Below are 27,186 nucleotides of genomic sequence, written 5' to 3'. Positions count from 1 at the left end.
TTATACAACATATTTACACAACATGGTGGCCCAGCGGTAGAGTTGCTGCCTTACAGCGAATGCAGCGCCGGAGACCCGGGTTCCATCCCGACTACGGGTGCTGCCTGTACGGAGTTTGTACGTTTTCCCCGTGACCTGCGTGGGTTTTCTCCGAGATCTTCGGTTTCCTCCCACGTTCCAAAGACGTGCAGGTTTGTAGGTTAATTGGCTTGGTAAATGTAAAAATTGTCCCTAGTGGGAGTAGGATGGTGTTAGTGTGTGGGGATCGCTGGTCGGCGCGGACCCAGTGGGCTGAAAGGGCCTGTTTCCGCGCTGTATCTCTAAACTAAACTAAACATTTAAAAGATATTTGGACAGGTACACGATTAGGAAGTGTGTCGAGGGATGTTGGCCTGGGGCAGACAGATGGCATTGTGGTCTGAAGGGCCTGTTGCCATGCTCTATGACTCTACCAACCCACTCACCTACCTTGGCTGCATGTGTAAGAAAATAGCTGCAGATGCTGGTACAAATCGAAGGTATTTATTCACAAAATGCTGGAGTAACTCAGAAGGTCAGGCAGCATCTCAGGAGAGAAGGAATGGGTGACGTTTCGGATCGAGACCCTTCTTCAGACTGCATGTGCTGCCCCACAATGTGCATCTCAAGTTCTCGCCGCCACGCTCTGCTATTCGTTCCAAGCCAAAATATTTGTGGATTACCGCTACTTTTTTGCTTATTTTTTTAACTAGTCTAAAGTACTTGAATCTCGATCAAAACTGCCTGAAGGGGGTCCCGTACCTGCAGCAGATGGAGATGTTTGAACCGTCGGAGAGGGGTGGAGACGCTGGCCTGTGCTACTTCCTCGTCAGCCAACTCAAGAGGCCCATCAAATGTGCACCAGTGACCAAGTCAGAGACTTTCGCATTCCAGTCCGACATCCGGATAGAGAGGGAACAAAGGGAGACGGAGCAGGGAGAGGGGGGTGGGGAGACGGAGTGGTGGAATGTGGGGCTGGAGCAGAGGGAAAGACTGGGGGAGGAGGAGAGAATGGAGGAGGGGGAGAGAGTGGAGGAAGGGGAGAGAGTGGAGGAGGGGGAGAGAGTGGGGGAGGGGGAGAGAGTGGAGGAAGGGGAGAGAGTGGAGGAGGGGGAGAGAGTGGGGGAGGGGGAGAGAGTGGGGGAGGGGGAGAGAGTGGGGGAGGGGGAGAGAGTGGGGGAGGGGGAGAGAGTGGAGGAAGGGGAGAGAGTGGAGGGGGAGAGAGTAGGGGAGGGGGAGAGAGTGGAGGAGGGGGAGAGAGTGGAGGAGGGGGAGAGAGTGGGGGAGGGGGAGAGAGTGGAGGAAGGGGAGAGAGTGGAGGAGGGGGAGAGAGTGGGGGAGGGGGAGAGAGTGGGGGAGGGGGAGAGAGAGGGGGAGGGGGAGAGAGTGGGGGAGGGGGAGAGAGTGGGGGAGGGGGAGAGAGTGGGGGAGGGGGAGAGAGTGGGGGAGGGGGAGAGAGTGGGGGAGGGGGAGAGAGTGGGGGAGAGAGTGGGGGAGGGGGAGAGAGTGGGGGAGGGGGAGAGAGTGGGGGAGGGGAGAGAGTGGGGGAGGGGGAGAGAGTGGGGGAGGGGGAGAGAGTGGGGGAGGGGGAGAGAGTGGGGGAGGGGGAGAGAGTGGGGGAGGGGGAGAGAGTGGGGGAGGGGGAGAGAGTGGGGGAGGGGGAGAGAGTGGGGGAGGGGGAGAGAGTGGGGGAGGGGGAGAGAGTGGGGGAGCAGAGTGAGAGAGTGGGGGAGGAGAGGCAGGTAGAGGAGGAGGGGAGAATGGGGACAGAGGAGGAGGGGAGAATGGGGACAGAGGTGGAATGGAGGAAGGGGAGATGGTGGTGGAGCAGGGACCAGGGGTGGAACAGGAGGGGATAGTGAGGGAAGGGGAAAGAGTGGGGGACGTGGAGGGAGTGGGGGTGGAGGGGAGAGGAGGGGAGGGGGAGAGAGGAGGGGAAGAGGAAGAAGTGAAGCAAGGAGAGATTGTTGGGGTGGGAGGAAAAGAGGGGGAGAGGGAGGGAGTGGAGCAGAGGAAAGAGGATGAGAAGATGGGTGGGACGGAGGAAGGGAAAGAAGAAAAGGGGAAGGAGGAGGAAGTGGCCAAACTGGGAATGAAGGAAGAGGAAACGGCCAAGCAGGAAGTGGAGGAAGAGGAAACGGTCAAGCGGGAAGTGGAGGAAGAGGAAACGGTCAAGCGGGAAATGGACAAGGAGGAAAGGGAGGAAGAGGAAGTTGACATGGAGGAAAGGGAGGAAGAGGAAGTGGAAGTGGACAAGGACATGGATGGGGAGAATGCTGAATCTGATGATGAGAATAAAGAGGGAGGAGACATGTACCGTGAGTGTAATCTCTGCTTTGCTTTCCCTTCCCTCCAGCCAATGATCTAGGACTGTACAGACGATGACCACCTTATGATCACTGAATTTTTAATGTCACCGAGAGACTTTGAACAGGACATTTGACCCTTTAAAAAAAAATCAATTTTATTGGAAAACTTCACCCAAAGTAGACAGTCAGACAACCCATCCATATTCAATTTCACTCCAAAACTAGAGTTATACAAGCAATTACCTCTTCCTGCATTTAAAATGTGCAGGGATCGCTGGGCGGCGTGGACCCGGTGGGCCGAAGGGCCTGTTTCTGCGCTGTATCTCTAAATCTAAAAAATCTAAATCTAAAACATTACATTAGGGCCTCTTAACACTAGAGAATATCTCCAGCTTGCTCAGATTCACAGAAGACTTTGCTTCCCAATACCAAAGCACAGGGAATTATTACTGTTAAGCTTTATTTTAAAATTACCCCCCCCCCCCCCACAACATATATGGAGCTAAAAAGTGTTTTTTTAATCACATTTCAGGTCCAGTGTCTTTCCTGCCAGATCCTCCAAAATGTGTACAGCTGATTAAACAGAGATGGAGCCCTGAGATAATGAACTAAAACACAAATGGCACTCGATCCACAAACAGTCTCCTGCTGCCCCTTCTTGCCAATTAGGGATCTGTGGATGTGTGGAATGCCACCACCCCCTGACCCTGGGAGGCCACAGAGCCAACCTGCTTGCTTCCAGTTCTTCCAACCATAGCCATTCCTTCCGGAAGGTCTGGAAAGAGAGGGATACCTCGCCGGGATTCTTCCCCAGTTCCGAACTACACCCACCCTACACGCTCAGAAATTCAGCTTTAACTCCATCTGCAGATGGCCCCACTACGGTGGGCTGGTTCACCAACTACGATGAGATTAGGGTTGCCAACCTCCTCACTCCCAAATGGTGGAAAGCACGTTATTGCAATGCATCGCAGCTTGGTCATGAGTGATAGGAGCAGAATTAGGCCGTTCGGCCCATCAAGTCTACTCCGCCATTCAATCATGGCTGATCTATCTCTCCCTCCCAACCCCATTCTCCTGCCTTCTCCTCGTAACCCTTGACAACCAGCTTGGTTTGAGAACAGCTCTGTCCAAGGCTGCAAGAAATTGCAGAGTTGTGGACGCAGCCTAGTCGGTTACACAGACCAGACGCTTCTCTACAATTGTCTCCACCCACACTTCACACTGTCTCGGAAAAACTGCCAGCATAATCAAAGGCATAGGTCGGTCACGGTGGGAACACACTTTTGGGAACACACTTTTATTGGGAACACACTTTTTTGGGAACACACTTTTGGGAACACACTTTTTTTGGGAACACACTTTTGGGAACACACTTTTTTTGGGAACACACTTTTGGGAACACACTTTTTTGTGTGCTTGCAACGCCGGAGACCCAGGTTCGATCCTGACTACGGGCGCTGTCTGTACGGAGTTTGTACGTTCTCCCCGTGACCGCGAGGGTTTTCCACGAGATCTTCGGTTTCCTCCCACACTCCAAAGACGTGCAGGTTTGCAGGTTAATTGGCTTGGTGTATGTGTAAATTGTCCCGAGTGGGTATAGGATAGTGCTAATGTTTGGGGATCGCTGGTCGGTGCGGACCCGGTGGGCCGAAGGGCCTGTTTCCGCGCTGTATCTCTAAACTAAATAAACGAAACTAAACATCCTCCCCCGGTCATTCCTTCTTCTCCCCGCTCCCGTCCGGCAGAAGGTAGAAGCTTGGAAGCGCGCACCACCAGACTCAGGAACGGCTTCTTCCCCCCTGTGATCAGGCTTCTGAACAGTCCTTCCATTAGCTAGGGTACTGTCCGATTCACCTCTACCCCATTGCGGACATTGGACTTTGTCTGGAACTGATGCGCTACAATGCTGAGATCTATATTCTGCACTCTGTATCTTCCCCTTTGCTCTACCTATTGTACTTGAGTTTGACTTGATTATATTTATGGAGAGTGTTGTCTAGGGGTGCCAACTTTCTCACTCCCAAATAAGGGACAAGGTGATGTCACCGCCCCGCGCCCCATATGACCTCACCCAGCCAGCGGCCACGTGCTCCCGCTCCACCATGCAACCCACATTAGGCGAACACACTCAGTCCCGCTCCCCGAACACACTCCGTTAGCCTACACTGTCCGGGCCTACAGCGGCCCCAGGCCTACAGTGTCCGGGCCTAATGAAGGACAGGGGCAGTCCCGTACGGGACAAACCAATAGCCCAATATACGGGATGTCCCGGCTAATACGAAGCAGTTGGCATCCCTAGTGTTATCTGATCTGTTTGGATATCATGCAAAAAAAAGCTTTTCACTGTCCCCCCAGTACACATGACAATGGTAAACTTAAGTCTAAGCCTGAGTTGAAGAAGGGCCAGTTTCCATGTTGTACAGTCCAGGACTCTATTTGACTTCTGTAAATAATATTCCCACAATATACTACATTCCCAAGTTCCTACCCTATACTACATTAGGGTGGCACTTCGATGGGAGCCTCGCCGACAGTCTGTCTGTCCTATTTCTCTTTTTTTGTTGTTTTTAGTGAGTTTTAAAAGTTTGTGTTAATGTTCTCTGGTTTGTTTTATGTGGGGGGTGGGAGAGGGGGTCGGGGGAAACTTTTTTTCAATCTCTTACCTTGCCGGAGATGCGATTGTTTTCCGGATCGTATCTCCGGTCGCTCTGCGGCCTAACATCGTGGAGCTGGCGGCCTTGCTCGAGACTGACTTTGAGCCCCACCACAAGGCGTGGACTTACCATCGGAGCCTGCGATCCTTTGCCTGGGATCGGCGCTCCAACCGCGGCCTGCGGACTTTAACATCGTGGAGCTCGCAGTCTCGGGTTGAGACTGACGTCAGGAAGCTCCAAAAGCCGCACAATGTTCAACAAGCCCCGACCCGGGGTAGATCGCCCGGCGTGGGGGAGCTGAGATCCCCCCCCCCCCCCCGATGCAGGAGCTTGATCGCCCCGACGAGGAAGGCCCGCCGCCGGCTACGGGAGTCAAGATCGTCCCGTCAACGGAAGGTTCGAGGCCCCCGACCGCTGGAGGACAAAGATGGGAGAGATTGAACTTTTTTTCGCCTTCCATCACAGTGAGGAATGTGGAGGAGTCACTGTGGGGGGTGTTCATGTTCAAATGTATTTTGTGTGTCCTGTTACTTTTTATTGTTGTGACTGTACGGCAAATGAAGTTCCTCGTATGTTGCAAAACACACTTGGCGAATGAAGTAGGATTGTGATTATGATTATTATTATGATTATGATTATTTGGCACATTCCCGCCCAGTCACTAACTTGCCTTCATCCCTTTACAGATTCCCTGCACCAGCCTTCACTTGGCAGAACCTCTTCCGCTATAAAGGTACAGTGTGTTAAACTGCTCGTAGAGGGTAGGTACAGTGTGTTAAACTGGTGTAGAGTACAGTGTGTTAAACTGCTCATAGAGTGTAGGTACACTGTGTTAAACTGGTGTAAAGTGTAGAGTACAGTGTGTTAAACTGGTGTATAGTGTAGGTACAGTGTGTTAAACTGCTCATAGAGTGTAGGTACACTGTTAAACTGGTGTAAAGTGTAGAGTACAGTGTGTTAAACTGGTGTATAGTGTAGGTACAGTGTGTTAAACTGCTCATAGAGTGTAGGTACACTGTGTTAAACTGGTGTAGAGTGTAGAGTACAGTGTGTTAAACTGGTGTATAGTGTAGGTACAGTGTGTTAAACTGCTCGTAAAGTGTAGGTGCAGTGTGTTAAACTGGTCATAGAGTGTAGGTACACTGTGTTAAACTGGTGTAGCGTGTAGAGTGTAGGTACACTGTGTTAAACTGCTCGTAGAGTGTAGGTACAGTGTGTTAAACTGGTGTAGAGTGTAGAGTACAGTGTGTTAAACTGCTCGTAGAGTGTAGGTACAGTGTGTTAAACTGCTCGTAGAGTGTAGGTACAGTGTGTTAAACTGCTCGTAGAGTGTAGGTACACTGTGTTATACTGTTGTAGAGTGTAGAGTGTTGGTACAGTGTGTTAAACTGTTGTACAGTGTAGGTATAGTGTGTTATACTGTTGTACAGTGTAGGTACAGTGTGTTAAACTGTTGTACAGTGTAGTTACAGTATGTAATACCGCTAGCACTGCCATTCAATATGATCAAGGCTGATCATCCTTAATCAGTACCCTGTTCCTGCTTTTTCCACATATCCCTTGATTCCCTTAGCCCTAAGCGTTAAATCTAACTCTCTCTTGAAAATATCCAGTGAATCGGCCTCCACTGCCTTCTGTGGCAGAGAGTTCCACTTTGTGTACAGACCACCAAACAAACAGCAGTATAGCATCAACAGGAAATTAGGGATGCGTGTAGCAAAGGTACTGCAGTTATCATGGTATTTATTCACAAAGAGCTGGAGTAACTCAGCAGGTCAGGCAGCATCTCAGGAGAGAAGGAATGGGTGACGTTTCGGGTCGAGAGCCTTCTTCAGACTGAACTACTTTAATCTACATACAGGTTGGGCTAACTAAATTGGTAACTGCACTGAGGATTTCCTGGACAGTATACGGGATGGTTTTCGGAGCCAATATGTAGAGGAACCAACTGGAGGGCAGGTCATCCTAGACTGGGCATTGTGGAATGAGGAGGGAACATTTTTTTGTTACATGTTCAGGTGGTATGTTGTATTCAGTTCTGAAGAGACACTCAGCTAAAGGGGCGGCACGGTGGTGCAGAGGTAGAGTTGCTGCCTCAGCGCCAGAGACACGGGTTCCATCCCGCCTACGGGCGCTGTCCGTATGGAGTTTGCACGTTCTCCCCGTGACCCGCGTGGGTTTTCTCCGAGATCTTCGGTTTCCTCCCACACACCAAAGACGTGCAGGTTATTTGGTTAATTGGCTTGGTGTAAATATAAATTGTCCCTAGTGTGTGCAGGGTAGTGTTTGTGTGTGGGGATCGCTGGTCGGTGTGGGCCGAGGGGCCTGTTTCCACGCTGTATCTCTGAACTAAACTAAACTAAATCAAGCCATTCTTTTTTTTCCAGAGTCAAGATTCGATGAAAACCCTTGAAGTCAAAAGGTTGTGCTTCCCAAATCCATTGTATGATTTGCTTCCTCCATTCTCTGCGCTCACACACCTCAGTCTCGCGAGTAACAAGGTACTGGCTGAGTTCTGAACCGGGTTCCTCTGCCTCCCCTTGCCTTTTACCTTTACGCCAAACTTGGAATAAAGTGTATCCTAGGACACACGCCCAAATCCCTGACCTTTACATAGAAACATAGAAAATACGCTGATGAGCCAAAACATTATAACCACCCGCCTAATATGCTGTTGGTCCTCCGTGTGCCGCCGAAACAGCGCCCACCCACTGAGGCACGGACTCTACAAGACCCTTGAAGGTGTCCTGTGGTATCTGGCACCAAAACATTAGCAGCAGATCCTTTAGCACCACCCCACAAGCCTTGCCGTTTCAGAGACGCTCTGACCCAGTCGTCTGGCCAGAACAATTTGGCCCTTGTCAAAGTCGCTCAGGTCTTTACTCCTGCCCATTTCTCCTGCATCCAACACACCAACTTCAAGAGGTAGACACAAAATGCTGGAGTAATCTTGTCAACTGAATATAACAGCTGTACCAGTCGTGCTCAGATTGGCTTTGACGGGTCTTCTGGTGCGTACCAGTTTGAATAAATCGCCCGTTACTTCGAACACCAACTCCGCCTGGCCTCTCCATTTGCTCCTCCAGGGTGGTACAGCACAGAAACAGGCCCTTCAGCCCAACCTGTTTAGAGGTTTACCAACCAAAACGCAGCAAAATAGGACTAGCAGAGATTTGGTATGTTGGTCAGCATGGAAGAGTCGTGGAGTCATACAGCAGGGAAACAGGCCCTTCGGCCCAGCATGTCCATGCCCACCAACATGCCCCATCTACGCTACGCCCACCCGCCCACATTTGGCCCATGTCCCTTTCAACCTTTCCTATCCATGTATTCAAGAGAGAGTTGGATATAGCTCTTAGGGCTAACAAGGGATATGGGGAAAAAGCAAGAACTAGATGATCGGCCATGATCATATTGCATGGCTCGAAGGGCCGAATGGCCTACTCCTGCACCTATTTTTTAAATGTTTCTATCCATGTAGCTATCCAAATGTCTTTTACATGTTGTTATAGAATAGGGCTGCCAACTTCCTCACTCCTAAATACGGGACAAAGTGATGTCACCGCCCCGCGCCCCACGTGACCTCACCCAGCCAGCGGCCACGTGCTCCCGCTCCACCAATGGCGGCCGCCCGGGCCTACGCAACCTCCGTTAGGCGAACACACTCGGCCCCACTCCCCGAACACACTACGTTAGCCTACAGTGTCCCGGCCTACAGCGGCCCGCGGGCCTAATACGGGACAAGGGCGGTCCCGTACAGGACAAACCCAAAATAGCCCAAAATACGGGATGTCCCGGCTAATACGGGACAGTTGGCCACCCTGGGCTGAAGGTCCATCTTGGTTCTGTGAGACTCTACGAGAGCATGCTGGGTTAACCCTGTTGGAAAATACTCCAAGAGACTGCAGGTGAACGGGGTTGAGAGGGAAAGATAGATCAGCCATAATCGAATCGCAGAGCAGACGCGATGCATCAAATGGCCTAATTCTGCTCCGATGTCATAAGTTCTAGGAGCAGAATTAGGCCATTCGGCCCATCAAGTCCACTCCGCCATTCAATCGTGGCTGATCTATCTCTCCCTCTCAACCCCATTCTCCTGCCTTCTCCCCATAACTCCTGACACCCGTACTAATCAAGAGTTCAGTTCAGTTTCGTTTATTGTCCCGTGTACCGAGGTACAGTGAAAAGCTTTTGCAGAAAGACAACACATGATTACAATCGATGCATTCACAGTGTATAGATACATAAGGGAATAACGTTTAGTGCAAGGTAAAGTCAGCAAAGTCCGATCAGGGATAGTCCGAGGGTCAACAAAGAGGTAGAGGGTAGTTCAGCACTGCTCTCTGGTTGTGGTGGGATGATTGCCAACTTCCTCACTCCCAATTAAGGGCCGCCATTGGTGGAGTGGGAGCACGTGACCGCTGGGTGGGTGAGGTCACGTGGGGCGCGGGGCGGTGACGTCACCTTGTCCCGTATTTGGGAGTGAGGAAGTTGGCAACCTACCTCCACAGCCGTCTGTGGCAATCAGTTCCATAGATATCTCATGGAACGGAACCATGGTGTTAGCTGGTAAAATGTTGCTTGCACTCTCCACAGAATGAGGTGGTTACAAATGCTCCCTTTTCCTAATGCTCCAATTTCCTAATGTTCCCTTGTCCTGTGTGTTTCAGATATCTGACGATGAGGAGTTGTTAGCAATCTGTCTGTTCCCAGCGTTGACCAAGCTGAACATCTACAATAACCCCATCATCCACAACGCCGGTAGATTATATCTGGTGTCCAACGGCATCCCACCACCAGCCACATCTTCCCATCTCCACATCTTCCCATCTCCATCCCTTTCCGCCTTCCACAGAGACCGTTCCCTCCGAAACTCCCCGGTCAACTCGTCCCTTCCCACCCAAACCACACCCTCTCCAGGTACCTTCCCCTTCAACTGCAGGAGATGCAACACCTGTCCCTTTACCTCCCTCCTCGACTCCATCCAAGGACCCAAACAGTCTTTCCAGGTGAGGCAGAGGTTCACCTGCACCTCCTCCAACCTCATCTACTGTATCCGCTGTTCCAGGTGTGGACTCCTGTACATCAGCGAGACCAAGCGCAGGCTCGGCGATAGTTTTGCTGAACACCTCCGCTCAGTCCGCCTCAACCTACCTGATCTCCCGGTGGCTCAACACTTTAACTCCCCCTCCCACTCCCACACTGACCTCTCTGTCATGGGCCTCCTCCATTGTCAGAGTGAGGCCCAGCGCAAATTGGAGGAACAGCACCTCATATTTCGCTTGGGCAGCTTACCCCCCGCGGTATGAACATTGACTTCTCTAACTTCAGATAGTCCCTGCTTTCCCTCTCTCTCCATCCTCTCCCCCTTCCCAGTTCTCCCACTAGTCTTCCTGTCTCCGACTACATTCTATCTCTGTCCTGCCCCCTCCCCTGACATCAGTCTGAAGAGGATTTTTGATTACTACGGGTGTCAGGGGTTATGGGGAGAAGGCAGGAGAATGGGGTTAGGAGGGAGAGATAGATCAGCCATGATTGAATGTCGGAGTAGACTTGATGGACTGAATGGCCTAATTCTGCGCCTAGAACTCATGAACTCTTGTCCTTCCTGACAGTGTAGTCACGGGTTTGTGAGCAATCTAGACTGTCTGGAACGTACATTGTAGATTAACCGCAACTACTGATACCAGAGGTGAATCATTTAATCGCTGGAGCAAGGAAACCATCGGAGAGATGATTAAACGTTGCCCATTATCCTGAGAACTGAAGTATCCTGAGCAGCCACGACTCATTACATAAACCGTAGAGTCACACTGCATAGAAACAGGCCCTTCAGCCCATCCTGTCCCTGCCCAACAAGCTGCCACATCTGTGCTAGTCCCATCTGTGCACATTTGTCCCCTATCCCTCTGACCGTATGATAAACACAGAATGCTGGCTTAACTCAGCGGGACAGGCAGCATCTTTTCCCCGAAACGTTACCCATTCCTTCTCTCCCGAGATGCTGCCTGTCCCGCTGAGTTCCTCCAGCATTTTGTGTCTACCTTCAGTGTAAACCAGCATCTGCAGTTCTTTCCTCCACATCTGGTTGCCGCGGCCACCACCGCCGTTTGCCCTGATGAACTAACGGGTGGCCCGCACGGGTGAACAGTGAGAGACCTCACACCACACACCCTCGCTCTGCTGAATACAGCAGCAACAGTGGCTGTCATGCAGCCACCCCTGCCCCACGTTCCCTGCACCCAACCCATCAGCCATCATCTTTCCCAACTCAATCACGACATCAACACCGTCATACTGAGATGAGGGATGCAGGAAACATGTTCCCCATGTTGGGGGAGTCCAGAACCAGGGGCCACAAACTAAGAATAAGGGGTAGGCCATTTAGGACTGAGATGAGGAAAAACCTTTTTCACCCAGAGAGTTATGAATCTGTGGGATTCTTTGCCACAGAAGGCAGTGGAGGCCAATTCACTGGATGCTTTGAAGAGGAGAGTTAGATTTAGCTCTTAGGGCTAACGGAATCAAGGGATGTGAGGTGAAAGCAGGAACGGGGTACTGATTGAGAATGATCAGCCATGATCATATTGAATGGAGGTGCTAGCTCGATGGGCCTACTCCTGCACCTATTTTCTAAGTTTCTATGCAACCTAAAATCTCCTCCCTTATCATCAACCACAAGGCTGACATGGGATAACTTACATAGAACAGTACAGTTCAGTTTAGTACAATTGAGTTCAGTGTAGTTTATTGTCACGTGTACCGAGGTACAATGAAAAGCTTTTGTTGCGTGCTAACCAGTCAGCGGAAAGACAACACGTGGTTACAATCGAGCCATTCAAAGTGTATAGATACATGATAAGGGAATAACGTTTAGTGCAAGGTAAAGCCAGCAAAGTCCGATCAAAGATAGTCCGAGGGTCTCCAATGAGGTAGATAGTAGTTCAGGACCGCTCTCTGGTTGTGGTAGGATGGTTCAGTTGCCTGATAACAGCCAGGAAGAAACTGTCCCTGAATCTGGAGGTGAGTGTAGCAGGAACAGGGCGCTGGTCCATCGCCCCTCAATGTCCGTGCCAAACACAATGCCAAGTTGAACTAATCTCCTCTGCCCGCACGTGATCCATATCCCCCCATTCCCTGCGTATCCACGCCCCTGTCCAAAAGCCTCTCAAACACCACTATCGTATCTGCCTCCACCCCCACCCCTGGCAGTGCGTTCCAGGCCCCCACCCCCCTCTGTGTAAATATATCTCCTTTAAACGCAATCTGACCCCTCTGCACTAGTCCCACGTGCTTGCATTTGGCCCATATCCATGTAAATCTGCCATTTCCATGTACCTGTCTAAACGTTCCTTTAAGATTAAACGTATTCTGCACTGTTCTCAGCCCGGTCCTGTCTGATTTAACCCACAGGGAAGAAACCGCAGCTGGTGGTTACAATGCTGAAGGAGAGGCTGGGGATGGAGGTGGTGACCACCAAGCCACAGGCAGCCGCCCGCCCACCGCCCCTCAAGGCCTTCAATCCCAAGCGCAAGGTGACTGACTACTAGGGTTGCCAACTGTCCCGTATTAGCTGGGACATCCCGTATTTTGGGCTAAATTGGTTTGTCCCGTACGGGACCGCCCTTGTCGTGTATTAGGCCCGGGGGGAACTGTAGGCCGGGACACTAGGCTAACGGAGCGTGTTGGGGAGTGGGGTCGAGTGTGTTAGCGTAACGGAGGTTGCGTAGCAACCCGCGTCCCGGCCCGGGCGGCCGCCATTGGTGAAGCGGGAGCACGTGGCCGCTGGCTGGGTGAGGTCACGTGGGGCGCAGGGCGGTGACGTTGCTTAGTCCCTTATTTGGGAGTGAGGAAGTTGGCAACCCAACTGACTACAGTCTTGATTAGTACGGGTGTCAGAGGTCATGGGCAAAGTCAGGAGAATCGGGTTAGGAGGGAGAAATAGATCAGCCATGATTGAATGGTGGAGTAGACTTGATGGGCTGAATGGCCTAATTCTACTCCTATTCCTATGACCTTACACAACCCACTCTGGTTGGGATGGAACCCGGGTCTCCCTCAATCTGATGCAGCGGCTCGACCAGTTGCACCACTGTCTCGCACATATCGCATTGAATGCGACTGAATGCATTCGATCAGCCGAGAAGGTTGTTGGCTGCAACCTTCCCCCCATTGACGAACTGTACACTGCAAGGGCCAGGAAGCGAGCGGGCAAGATCATCTCTGACCCCTCTCACCCTGGCCACAAACTCTTTGAAGCACTTCCCTCTGGAAGGCGACTCCGGACTGTCAAAGCAGCCACAGCCGGACATAAAAAGAGCTTTTTTTCCACGAGTAGCAGCTCTACTCAACAACCAAAAGTCTGTAGCCTCTTTTTGCTCTGGTTTATTTCACTCACATGTTTAAACTGTGATGTTTTATTCTTAATGTTTTAATGTTTTATGCTTTATTCTTAATTGTTTACTGTATGTTCGTGTTGTTACTTGCGAGCGGAGCACCAAGGCACATCCCTTGTATGTGCACATACTTGGTCAATAAACATATTCATTCATTCAAACTGTACATCACACGGTGCCGGGCCACTGCGGACCCAGGAAAGCAGCCAACATAATCAAAGGCTTGTCCTACCCCGGCCATTCCTTCTTCTCCCCGCTCCCGTTGGACAGAAGATTGAAAGTGCGCAGCACCAGACTCAGGAACAGCTCCTTCCCCTCTGTGATCAGGCTTCTGAATGGTCCTTCCGTTAGCTAGGTGTTCTCCAGAGATGCTGCCTGACCTGCTGAGTTACTCCAGCAGATAGACACAGAGTGCTGGAGTAACTCAGCGGGTCGTGCAGCATCTCTGGAGAAGAAGGATGGGTGACATTTTGGGTTGGTGTCCTTCTTCATTACACAACTGCATCTAACCCTAACATGAACATAGACCAGTACAGAACAAGAAGAGGCCCATCTGCCCACAATGTCCATGCTGAACACAATGCCCACACCTTCACCCATCTGCCTGCACATAACCCATATCCCTCCAGATCAGTCTGAAGAAGGGTCTCGACCCGAAACGTCACCCAATCCCTCTCTCCTTGATGCTGCCTGACCTGCTGAGTTACTCCAGCATTTTGTGATACCTTCAATTTGTACCAGCATCTGCAGTTATTTTCCTACATCCCTCCAGATCCTTATCCATGTGCCTATCTAGTTTAGTTTAGTTTAGAAATACAGCGCGGAAACAGGCCCTTCGACCCACCGAGTCCACACCGACCAGCGATCCCCGCACACTAACACTATCCTACACACACTGGGGACAATTTTTACATTTACACCAAGCCAATTAACCTACAAACCTGCACGTCTTTGGAGTGTGGGAGGAAACCGGAGCGCCCGGAGAAAACCCACGCAGGTCACGGGGAGAACGTGCAAACTCTGTACTGACAGCACCCGTAGTCGGGATGGAACCCGGGTCTCCGTCACTGTAAGGCAGCAGCTCTACCCGCTGCACCACCTTCTCGCTATACGTCGCTCTCTGTGCTTCTCTGCTGTACGTTTGCAGTGAGGTGAGGTTGACGTGTGAGTCTTGTTGTTCCAGGTCGACACTCGCATTCTGAAGATCCCCAGACAGCCGCTGATGCTGGAAACAGCCCGGCGGCTGCTGGGCCTGGAAAGTGCTGGGCCTGGGCCTGGGCCTGGAGGGGCCCATCCTGGAGAGGCAGGGGCCGGGGCTGGGGCTGGGGCCGAGGCTGCAGGCCACGCCGGCACAGAACCAGCGTCAGCGCCACAGGACGGCGGCACGACAGAGGGCAGCGATCCCGACCCCACCACCAGCACCACCAACACCGCTCCAGAGAAGCAACCGGGAGAGGCCACGGCCAAGGGCGGGCCAGCGGAAGGATTCTTCATGACCCAGGTGAGCTCTTCCATGAGAAAACTGATCAACAAGAGAGAGTTAGACAGAGCTCTTAAAGATGGCGGAGTCAGGGGGTATGGGGAGAAGGCAGGAACGGGGTCGATCAGCCATGATCACAGTGAATGGCGGTGCTGGTGCGAAAGGCCGAATGGCCTCCTCCTGCACCTATTGTCTATTGTCTAACAGAACACAGCACAGCACAGGTTTAGTTTCTATTTTAGACTGATGATAGACATTACTAAATGCTGGAGTAACTCAGCGGGACAGGCAGCATCTGTGGAGAGAAGGAACGGGGTGACGTATTGGGTCTAGGCCCTCCTCAGACTGATGCAGTTTTTGTTTTAGTTTAGTTTAGAGATACAGCACAGAAACAGGCCCTTCGGCCCACCGATTCCACGCCGGCCAGCGATCCCCGATCATCAACACTATCATACACACACATTTTTAAAAACATTTATACCAAACCAATTACCCCACAAGCCTGCACGTCTTTGGAGTGTGGGAGGGAACTGAAGATCCCGGAGAAAACCCACGCAGGTCACGGGGAGAACGTATAAACTCCGTACAGACAGCACCCGTAGTCAGGATCGAACCCGGGTCTCTGGCGCTGTGAGGCAGCAACTCTACCGCAGCAACCCGCCTCCCGGCCCGGGCGGCCGCCATTGGTGGAGCGGGAGCATGTGGCCGCTGGCTGGGTGAGGTCACGTGGGGCGCGGGGCGGTGACGTCACCCTTTGTCCCTTATTTGGGAGTGAGATAGTTTAGAGATATATAAGTGAGATAGTTTAGAGAAGGCAGGAACGGGGTACTGATTGAGAATGATCAGCCATGATCATAGTGAATGGCGGTGCTGGCTCGAAGGGCCGAATGGCCTCCTCTTGCACCTATTGTTTATTGTCTATTGTCTCAATGTTTTTTTTAAACTTCTTTTCTCACAGTCATAAAGAGACACACACACAAAGCTGGTGCCAAGGCCAGTTTTCTGCCTCCTTGTGTGTAGGCCCCAGAAAGGGATGTATCATCACTCATTACAATCGCACCACACTTTAAAATGTGACGCTGGTTTACACCGAAGATAGAAACAAAATGCTGGAGTAACTCCGTGGCTCAGGCAGCATCTCCTGGAGAGAAGTCTGAAGAAAGGTCTCGACCCAAAACATCACCCATTCCTTCTCTCCAGAGATGCTGCCTGACCCACTGAGTTACTCCAGCATTTTGTGTCTACCCACTCTTTCAAATCTTTATTTCACAAGTTGTAGGAGTAGAATTAGGCCATTCGGCCCCATCGAGTCTACTCCACCATTCGCTCGTGGCTAATCCCATTTTCCTGCCTTCTCCCCATACCCCTTGGCACCCACTCTAATCAAGAATGTGTTTATCTCTCCCTTAAGAAGATGGACAAATTTATTTTTAACAACAATTTGTAAGAAATTTCAGCGGCAGCATTTCTTACTCTAACTAATCTATTAATTTTATCCAGTATCTGGCCTGATTGACAATAGGTGCAGGAGGAGGCCATTCGGCCCTTCGAGCCAGCACCCCCATTCAATGTGATCATGGCTGATCATTCTCAATCAGTACCCCGTTCCTGCCTTCTCCCCATACCCCCTGACTCCACTATCCTTAAGAGCTCTATCTAGCTCTCTCTTGAAAGCATTCAGAGACTTGGCCTCCACTGCCTTCTGACTGTAATCATGTGCAGTCTTTCCCCTGACTGGTTAGCACGCAATTAAAAAAATATTTTCACTGTGCATCGGTACAAATGACAATAAGCTAAACTATCAATCTAAGCAGCGTAGAAATATGACCTATTGAGTCCTTGCCGACCGGCAACACCCATTAATGCTAATCCCACATCAATGGGATTTTTAAATTCTCCCCCATTCTCACAATCTTCCCCCACCCCCGCTGCCCCGAGAGAGGTAGATTTAGCTCTTGGGCAAACGGAATCAAGGGATATGGGGAGAAAGCAGGAACGGAGCACTGATTGTGGATAATCAGCCATGATCACATTGAATGGCGGTGCTGGCTCGAAGGGCCAAATGACCTCCCCCTGCACCTATTGTCAATGACGTCCGTGCACTGCTGATTCCACAGGCCGTGCACTGCTGATTCCACAGGCCGTGCACTGCTGATTCCACAGGCCGTGCACTGCTGATTCCACAGGCCGTGCACTGCTGATTCCACAGGCCGTGCACTGCTGATTCCACAGGCCGTGCACTGCTGATTCCACAGGCCGTGCACTGCTGATTCCACAGGCCGTGCACTGCTGATTCCACAGGCCGTGCACTGCTGATTCCACAGGCCGTGCACTGCTGATTCCACAGGCCGTGCACTGCTGATTCCACAGGCCGTGCACTGCTGCAGTCACCGATACCATCAACGCCGGCTTCTCCTCAACTTGGCAATGGAGTCATACGTTCATAAATGACATGAGCAGAATTAGGCCATTCGGCCCATCAGGTCTGCTCCACCATTCAATCGTGGCTGATCTATCTCTCCCTCCAAACCGCATTCTCCTGCCTTCTCCCCATAACCCCTGACACCCGCACTGACCAAGAATCTGTTTATCTCTGCTTTAAAAATATCCACTGACGTGGCCTCCACGGCCGTCTGTGGGAAAGAATCTCACAGATTCACCACCCTCTGACAAAATAAATTTCTCCTCATCTCCCTCCAAAAGGAACGTCTTTTAATTCTGAGACTATGCCCTCTAGTCCTGGACTCTGGACTCAGGACTGTGAGTGATGGTGCATTCTGAGCTCAGAATCCTCACAGCACTTTGCCCTTCAAAGTGGAACTTTTAATTCTGTCTGATGTTTGGAACCATTGTTTTCTGCCCTGCACCATGTCTGCACTCTGTGCAAAGCCCATGGTCCCAGCCTGTATCGACCATGCCGACTGTGACACATACACATAGGGTTGCCAACTATCTCACTCCAAATAAGGGACACAAGGTGACGTCACCGCCCCACGCCCCACGTGCTCCCGCTCCAACAATGGCGGCCGCCCTGGCCAGGAGGCGGATTCCTCCGTTAGGCGGCGCCCTGGCCTCCGGGCCTACACTGTCCGGGCCTACACTGTCCGGGCCTACACTGTCCAGGTCTACACTGTCCGGGCCTACACTGTCCAGGCCTACACTGTCCAGGCCTACACTGTCCAGGCCTACACTGTCCGCACCTACACTGTCCGAGCCCACGATGTCCGGGCCTACACTGTCCCAGCCTACAGTGTCCGGGCCTACACTGTCCGGGCCTACACTGTCTGGGCCTACACTGTCCGGGCCTACACTGTCCGGGCCTACACTGTCCGGGCCTACACTGTCCGAGCCCACGATGTCCGGGCCTACACTGTCCCAGCCTACAGTGTCCGGGCCTACACTGTCCGGGCCTACATTGTCTGGGCCTACACTGTCCGGGCCTACACTGTCCGGGCCTACACTGTCCCAGCCTACAGTGTCTGGGCCATCAACACCCCCCGGGTCTAATACGGGACAAGGGCGGTCCCATACGGGACAAACCAATTTAGCCCAAAATACGGGATGTCCCGGCTGATACGGGACAGTTGGCCATCCTACATACACACCATCTTGTATATTTCAATATCCGATGTTCCCATCTCTTCCCAAAGGTTGAAGATGCAGCGTTCAGCACGGAAGACATGGTGGTCTTGGAGGCAAAGCAGACAGAGGGCCCCTCGGTGGCAACAGATGTCCCCGAGAGGTACAGAGGCTACGAGGAGCTCTTGGATGCTACGACTGACCCCTACTTTGTGGAACCCGTCGGTAAGAGAGTCTTTCACCCGGGTGTCAGAGGTTACAGGGAGAAGGCAGGAGAATGCAGTTAGGAGGGAGAGATAGATCTGCCATGATTGAATGGCGGAGTAGAGACTTGATGGGCCATTCGGCCTAATTAGCTCCTATTCCATGTGACCTAATGTTACTTGTTCATTAGAAAATAGGTGCAGGAGTAGGCCATTCGGCCCTTCGAGCCAGCACCGCCATTCAATGTGATCATGGCTGATCATTCTCAATCAGTACCCCGTTTCTGCCTTCTCCCCATACCCCCTAACTCCCCTATCCTTTAGAGCTCTATCTAGCTCTCTCTTGAATGTATTCAGAGAATTGGCCTCCACTGCCCTCTGAAGCAGAGAATTCCACAGATTCACAACTCTCTGACTAAAAAAGTTTTTCCTCATCTCTGTTCTAAATGGCCTACCCCTTATTCTTAAACTGTGGCCCCTGGTTCTGGACTCCCCCAACATTGGGAACATGTTTCCTGCCTCTAACATGTCCAACCCCTTAATAATCTTATACGTTTCGATAAGATCCCCTCTCATCCTTCTAAATTCCAGTGTATACAAACCTAGTCGCTCCAGTCTTTCAACATATGACAGTCCCGCCATTCCAGGAATTCACCTAGTAAACCTACGCTGCACGCCCTCAATAGCAAGAATATCCTTCCTCAAATTTGGAGACCAAAACTGCACACAGTACTCCAGGTGCGGTCTCACTAGGGCCCTGTACAACTGCAGAAGGACCTCTTTGCTCCTATACTCAACTCCTCTTGTTATGAAGGCCAACATTCCATTGGCTTTCTTCACTGCCTGCTGTACCTGCATGCTTCCTTTCAGTGACTGATGCTCTTAGACACCCAGATCACGTTGTACGTCCCCTTTTCCTAACTTGACACCATTTAAATAATAATCTGCCTTCCTATTCTTATCACCAAAGTGGATAACCTCACACTTATCCACATTAAACTGCATCTGCCATGCATCCGCCCACTCACACAACCTGTCCAAGTCACCCTGCAACCTCATAGCATCTTCCTCACAGTTCACACTGCCACCTAGCTTTGTATCATCGGCAAATTTGCTAATGGTACTTTTAATCCCTTCATCCAAGTCATTGATGTATATTGTAAATAGCTGCGGTCCCAACACCGAGCCTTGCGGTACCCCACTAGTCACTGCCTGCCATTCTGAAAGGGACCCATTTATCCCCACTCTTTGCTTTCTGTCTGTCAACCAATTTTCTATCCATGTCAGTACCCTACCTCCAATACCATGTGCTCTAATTTTGCCCACCAATCTCCTATGTGGGACCTTGTCGAAGGCTTTCTGAAAGTCGAGGTACACCACATCCACCGGCTCTCCCCTGTCAATTTTCCTAGTTACATCCTCAAAAAATTCCAGTAGATTAGTCAAGCACGATTTCCCCTTCGTAAATCCATGCTGACTTGGAACGATCCTGTTACTGCGATCCAAATGCTCCGCAATTTCGTCTTTTATAATTGACTCCAGCATCTTCTCCACCACTGATGTCAGACTAACTGGTCTATAATTTCCCGTTTTCTCTCTCCCTCCTTTCTTGAAAAGTGGGATAACATTAGGAGGAGGCCATTTGGCCCTTCGAGCCAGCACCGCCATTCATTGTGATCATGGCTGATCATCCACAATCAGTAACCCGTGCCTGCCTTCTCCCCATATCCCTTGATTCCACTCTTGATATCCCTGGAGCTCTATCTAACTCTCTCTTAAATCCATCCAGTAATTTGGCCTCCACTGCACTCTGTGGCATGTTGTCTGAACCCATGTGCGTGTGATGTTGCTGCAAGCAAGATTTTCATTGTACCTGTACCTCACCTGTCACCTGTGTTCAGATGACATCACCATCCCGCGGCATGGTAATGCTGAGGTACCCAGCAGGTCAGGCAGCTCCTGTGAAGAAAGAAAAATGAAGTTAATATCTTAAGTTTATGACACTTCAGATCTGAAATGACCCGACGTGATTTTCACATCACCACAGTGGTGCAGCGGGTAGAGCTGCTGCCTCACAGAGCCACAGACCAGGTTCGATCCTGACCTCAGCCGTTGTCTGTGTGGAGTTTGTACCTTCTCTCTGTGATCACTGGAATTTAGACGGACGAGAGGGGATCTCATAGAAACATGTAAAATTCTTAGGGGATTGGACAGGCTAGATGCAGGAAAAATGTTTCCGATGTTGGGGGAGTCCAGAACCAGGGGTCACAGTTTAGGAATAAGGGGTCGGCCATTTAGGACTGAGATGAGGAAAAACTTCTTCACCCAGAGAGTTGTGAATCTGTGGAATTCTCTGCCACAGAAGGCAGTGGAGGCCAATTCACTGTTTTCGAGGGAGAGTTAGATTTAGCTCTTGGGGCTAACGGAATCAAGGGATATGGGGAAGAAAGCAGGAACGGGGTACTGATTTTGGATGATCAGCCATGATCATATTGAATGGCGGTGCTGGCTCGAAGGGCTGAATGGCCCACTCCTGCACCTATTTGCTGTTTCTACGTTTCTATGTCCAACAGGTTTGTTTTTCAGTTGTATGTTAGAAGTTAAAAGTTGTGTCGTTGTTTAAGGGGAAGTGAGTGGGGGAGAGGAGATCTGGGACTGTACAGGACATGGGGAGGCACGGTGGCGCAGCAGTAGAGTTGCTGCCTCACAGCGCCAGAGACCCGGGTTCGATCCTGACCACGGGTGCTGTCTGTATGGAGTTTGTACGTTCTCCCCGTGACCCGTGTGGGTTTTCTTTGGGTGCTGGGGTTTCCTCTCACACTCAAAAGATGTACAGGTTTGTAGGTTAACTGGCTTTGGTAAAATTGGCTTTGTTAACTGGCTTCGGTAAAACAGGTTAACTGGCTTTGGTAAAATTGTAAATTGACCCTAGTGTGTGGGATGGTGCCAGGGGAGGGGGGGGAGGGGATCGCTGGTTGCCAACTGTCCCGTATTAGCTGGGACATCCCGTATTTTGGGCTAAATTAGTTTGTCCCGTACGGGACCGCCCTTGTCCCGCATTAGTAGGGTTGCCAACTTCCTCACTCCGAAATAAGGGACAAAGGGTGACGTCACTGCCCCGCGCCCCACGTGACCTCACCCAGCCAGCGGCCACGTGGGAGTGTGGGGCGGTGGAGTCACCTTGCCCCGTTTTTGGGAGTGCGGAGGTTGGCAACCCTACTCCAAACTCTAAAGACAGGTTGAACCAGGTGTGGTTCACAGACTCTTTCTCACCTCGATTGCCTTCACCAGTTCCAGGTCTGACCCTGTTTCAGTCGTTGGTTCTTCCATGCTTTTCTTGATTGGATATTTTTTTCCCCTCAGGAATTCAGCGTAATGTTCGGCAGCTGGAGTGGCGGCTCCGGAAGCTGCAACTCTACCCTGACCCCTTCGCCACAGTCAACCTCCAGCAGGAACGTGCCCAGCCCATGCACAGGAAGGTATCTCCCTGCTACTGCAATCCTGCATCACTGCATCCACAGAGGGCCATGGAGGCCAAGTCAGTGGATATACACCGATCAGCCAAAACATTATGACCACTGACGGGCGAAGTGAATAACATTGGTTATCTCATTACAATGGCACCTGTCAAGGGGTGGGATATATTAGGCAGCAAGTGAACAGTCAGTTCTTGAAGTTGACGTGTTGGATGCAGGTGAAATGGGCAGGAGTAAAGACTTGAGCGACTTTGACAAGGGCCAAATTGTTCTGGCCAGACGACTGGGTCAGAGCATCTGTGAAACGGCAAGGCTTGTGGGGTGCTCCCGGTCAGCAGTGGTGAGTACCGACCGACAGTGGTCCGAGGAGGGACAAACCACAAACCGGCGACAGACAGGGTGTTGGGCGCCCAAGGCTCATCGATGCGCGAGGGCAACGAAGGATATCCCGTCTGGTCCGAACCAACAGAAGGTCGAATGTGGCACAAGTCACAGAAAATGTTAATGGTGGTCACGGGAGGAATGTGTCACAATACACAGTGCATCGCACCCTGCTGCGTATGGGGCTGCACACGGAGGACCAACAGCATATTAGGCAGGTGGTCATAATGGTTTGGCTCATCAGGTCATAATGTTTTGGCTGATCAGTGTCCACTGTCTTGGTGCCTGGTCGCTGGGTTCCCCGCTGGGCTTCCCAATCTTACCGAGGGTCCTGGGGACGAGGGGAGGGCGGAGAGCAGTACCTGTGTAGGATGTTGATTGTTTTCCTTTGATGCAGCCTCAGAAACTTCCAGAACCCACGACTCGCAGAAGCAAAGCGGAGCAAATGGAGGAGATACTGAGAACAATGAGGGAGCAGAGAGCACTGACCGTCATGCCTCTAGGTACTCCATCAGAGTTCTGCTTCCGATCGCCATTCAGCCCCTCGCCCCTTCAGGCTATCCCACTGCAGCGCGGAATGACCTCTTGAGTCATCTCCTCCCGAAACCTCCTTACTCTTCAAAGAGCCTTGGGTGGTCATGCACTCCCCCCCAGATCACAGAAATGTTAGAATGGTCCATTGATGGCTGAGGGGAAGGTCTTCAGACCGAAGGGCCCTGACCCGAAACGTCACCCATTCCTTCTCTCCAAAGATGCTGCCTGTCCCGCTGAGTTACTCCAGCATTTTGTGCCTACCTTCGATTTAAACCAGCATCTGCAGTTCCTTCCTACACCTCCAACACATCCTGCAGAGTTCTCCCAATGTGGAACTTGCCCGACACAGTAGAAGAGGAACTCGGCCCCAGCACGCCATTCAACATGCCCACAGCTGGTCTGCACCAGGCCTCACCTCCACTTCTGTGCCAGATCCCCCTCACCCTTCATCCCCCCCTCCCAACTCTTCAAAACCTCTTTAAACATTCCCAGTGATGCCACCTCCCCCATCCTCTGGGTGGGCTACCAGAGATTCCCCATCTTGTGGCACGGCGGCAGAGTTGCTGCCTGACAGTGAATGCAGCACCGGAGACCCGGGTTCCATCCTGACTACAGGTGCTGTCTGTACGGAGTTTGTACGTTCTTCCCGTGACCTGCGTGGGTTTTCTTCGGTTTCCTCCCACACTCCAAAGATGTGCAGGTTTGTAGGTTAATTGGCGGTAAATGTAACAATTGTCCCAAGTGGGTATAGGATAGTGTTAGTGTGCGGGGATCGCTGGTCGGCGCGGACACGGTGGGCCGAAAGGGCCTGTTTCTGTGTGGTATCTCTCAACTAAACCAAACTAAGCCCTCTGCAAGACATTTCTACACACCTCAGGTTTAAATGATTGCCCTCCCTCCCTTGATGTTATGATACCTCCTTATTCAAGAATTGGGGCGGCACGGTGGCGCAGCAGTTGAGCTGCTGCCTCACAGCGCCAGAGACCCTGGTTCGATCCTGACTACAGGTGCTGTCTGTACGGAGTTTGTATCTTCACCCTGTAACCGCGTGGGTTTTCTCCGGGTGCTCTGGTTTCCTCCAGCACTGCAAAGACGCACAGGTTTGTAGGTTAATTGACATCGGTAAAAATTGTAAATTGTCGCTTGTATTGTAGGACAGTGCTAGTGTACAGGGTGATCGCTGGTCGACACGGACTCAGTGGGCCGAAGGGCCTGTTTCTACGCTGTATCTCTAAAGTCTAAAGTCTCTCCCGATACTGGAAATATCTTGGCCTCTGTCTTATCATGGAGTATAAACCACAGCGTATTGCGTGCTAAACATGATGCCTAGCTAGTCACATCTGTCTGTATGTGATCCATAATCCCTCCATTCCTTGCATATCCACGCACCTATCTACAAGCCTCTTAAACATCACTATTGTATCTGCCTCCACCACCACCACTGGCAGCATGTTCCTGGCCCCCACCACCCTCTGTGTAAAACACTTGCCCCACACATCTCCTTGAAACTTTGACCCCCTCATCTTAAAGCTATCTCTCTAGTCTGTCATATTTCCACTCAGGAAAACAGGTTCTGACTGTCTACCCTATCTGTGCCTCTCATCATCGTATATACTTCTATCGGGTCTCCCCTCAATAGGGTTACCAACTGTCCCTTATTAGCCGGGACATCCCGTATTTTGGGCTAAATTGTATTGTCCCGTACGGGACCTCCCTTGTCCCGTATTAGGCCCGGACACAGTAGGTCCGTAGGCCCTATCGGCCCGGACAATGTAGGCCCGGACAGTGTAGGCCCGGACAGTGTAGGCTCGGACAGTGTAGGCCCGGACAGTGTAGGCCCGGACAGTGTAGATCCGTACAGTGTAGGCCCGGACAGTGTAGGCCCGGACACTGTAGATCCGGGACAGTGTAGGCCCGGACAGTGTAGGCCCGGACAGTGTAGATCCGGACAGTGTAGATCCGGACAGTGTAGGCCCGGACAGTGTAGGTCCAGAGGCCCGGGTGCAGCCATTGGTGGAGCGGGTGCACGTGGCCGCTGGCTGGTTGAGGTCACGTGGGACGGTGACGTCACCTTGTCCCTTATTTGGGAGTGAGATAGTTGGCACTCCCACCCCTTCAGGAAACTTAACAAATAAGACAAGTGAAAGGAATTGGAGATGAAGGAACTGCAGATACAGCAAAACACAAAGTGGAGGGAAATGGGCAGACGAATTTTCGGGTCAGGACTCTTGTTCAGACCAACAGATGCTGCCTGACCTGTTGAGTTCCTCCAGCTCTGTTTTGGGGAGAGGAGTTGGATCGGGCAGATGGGTCATCCATTTGCAGCTCCCCTTTGGTTTGGTCCTCATCCTTTGCCCCAGCCATTAATAGTTTCTTCCCCTGTTGGTCAAACACCTTTAAATCTCCTTCTAGCCTGTTCTGCCCCAGAAGAACAATCCCATCTTAACCCTTGAAGCACTAATCCAGTAACTGTGCCCCATATCCGAGGATGGATGTGCTGGTGTTGGGGGGGATCCAGAGGTGGTTTACTGGAATGATTCTATGGATGATCGGGTTACTGTGCGAGTGTTTGACGGTGCTGGGCCTGTACTCGCTGGAGTTTAGAAGGATGGCGGACCTCATTGAAACATACAGAATCGTGAAAGGCCTGGATAGAGTGGATGTGGAGAGGATGTTTCCACTAGTGGGAGAGTCTAGGACCAGAGGGCACAGCCTCAGAATAAAAGGATGTACCTTCAGAAAGGAGATGGGGAAGAATTTCTTTAACTAGAGGGTGGTGAATCTGTGAAATTTATTGCCACTGACGGTGGTGGAGGCCAAGTCAGTCGATATTGTTAAAGCGGAGATTGATAGAGTTTTGATTAGTAAGGACAAAGGGGTTATGGGGAGAAGGCAGGAGAATAGGGTCAGCCATGATTGAATGTGTAGGAAGGAACTGCAGATGCTGGTTTAAACCGTAGACACAAAATGCTGGTGAAATTCATCGGGACAGGCAGCATCAGTCAGAAGTGATCAGTCTGAAGAAGGGTCTCGACCCGATAAGTCACACATTCCTTCTCTCCAGAGATGCTGCCTGTCCCGCTGAGTTGCTCCAGCAATTTTGTGTCTTAGCCATGATTGAATGGTGGAGTAGACTCGATGGGCTGAATGACCCAATTCTGCTGCAATGTCTGATGAGATCTCTGGGCAGGTAGTTGGACTCCCTGAGCTCCAGCGGCCCGACAATGGGAGGACTGCAGGCGGTCGCTAGCCTGGGGACGTTGCCTAGGGTGGCCAACTGGCCAGTATTAGCCGGGACATCACGGATTTTGGGCTAAATTGGTTTGTCCCATACGGGACCGCCCTTGTCCCGTATTAGGCCTGGGGGGGGGGGGGGGGGGGCTGTAGACCGGACAGTGTAGGCCCGGACAGTCCGCCATTGGTAGAGCGGGAGCACGTGGCCGCTGGCTGGGTGAGGTCACGTGGGGCGCGGGGCGGTGACGTCACCTTCTCCCGTATTTGGCAGTGAGGAAGTTGGCACCCCTAACATTGCTCTTGCTCACAGCTCAGGTCCTGAGGGCTAAGGACGCCAGCAGCCAGGACTACCGCGAGGCGACCGTTCTACTGAGGGTCATGCAGCAGAAATACAGCGAGGTGCGGCGCAGGCTGACGGACAACTTCAACAGGCTCCAAGAGGAGTGCGTGGAGCAGAAGGGAAACGTGCCAGAGGCCGAGCAGCCTCCCCACAGCTTCACCCACGTGGAGGGACCCAGCTGCAACTGGGACTAGGGCTTGCCTCCCCTCCCCCCCCCCCCCCCCCCCCCCGTCTCTCCACCGACCCAACAGCTGGCAAGCACCTACTCTGAAAACCAACCCACGTTTTTTGACGATAAATGCTCCTGTAACTTTGCCTCACTGTTGCAGCTTCCTCCTTTACCGTTCACTGCCCACAGCAGTTGGGTGGGTAAGAAGAAACTGCTTGCTGAAGCTGGTTTAAACACGAAGATAGACACAAAAAAGCTGGAGTAACTCAGCGGGACAGGCAGCATCTCTGGAGAGAAGGAATGGGCGTTTCGGGTCCGAAACGTCATCCATTCCTTCTCTCCAGAGATGTTGCCTGTCCCATTGAGTTACTCCATCTTTTTGGGCCTTGTCCCGAGCAGTTGAGCAGTCC

General features: G+C 51.7%; 3 protein-coding genes across 3 annotated transcripts in view; 2 read left to right on the top strand and 1 right to left on the bottom strand.

The window, feature by feature from the left end:
* LOC144595410 (X-ray radiation resistance-associated protein 1-like) overlaps positions 1-1,877 on the top strand; it is a 28,661-nt gene extending 26,784 nt beyond the window's left edge. The window contains exons 9-10 of the mRNA XM_078402912.1: positions 732-980; positions 1,850-1,877. Of these exons, the coding sequence (XP_078259038.1) occupies positions 732-980; positions 1,850-1,877 (277 nt within the window). The remainder of the gene's footprint in view (positions 1-731; positions 981-1,849) is intronic.
* Positions 1-27,186, bottom strand: part of LOC144595021 (E3 ubiquitin ligase Rnf121) — a 239,684-nt gene that overhangs the window by 129,043 nt on the left and 83,455 nt on the right. The gene's annotated exons all lie outside the window — the stretch shown is intronic.
* LOC144595017 (X-ray radiation resistance-associated protein 1-like) lies at positions 2,041-26,801 on the top strand. The gene is made up of 10 exons (XM_078401939.1): positions 2,041-2,336; positions 5,671-5,717; positions 7,372-7,485; positions 9,655-9,745; positions 12,398-12,519; positions 14,564-14,881; positions 18,511-18,664; positions 22,006-22,121; positions 22,897-23,002; positions 26,578-26,801. The coding sequence occupies exons 1-10, from the start codon at positions 2,048-2,050 to the stop codon at positions 26,799-26,801; spliced, it is 1,581 nt and encodes a 526-aa protein (XP_078258065.1). The 5' UTR covers positions 2,041-2,047.

This window comes from Rhinoraja longicauda, chromosome 7, assembly GCF_053455715.1.
Source record: "Rhinoraja longicauda isolate Sanriku21f chromosome 7, sRhiLon1.1, whole genome shotgun sequence".
Taxonomy (NCBI): Eukaryota; Metazoa; Chordata; class Chondrichthyes; order Rajiformes; family Arhynchobatidae; genus Rhinoraja; species Rhinoraja longicauda.
This window is presented reverse-complemented; position numbering and strand designations above follow the sequence as displayed.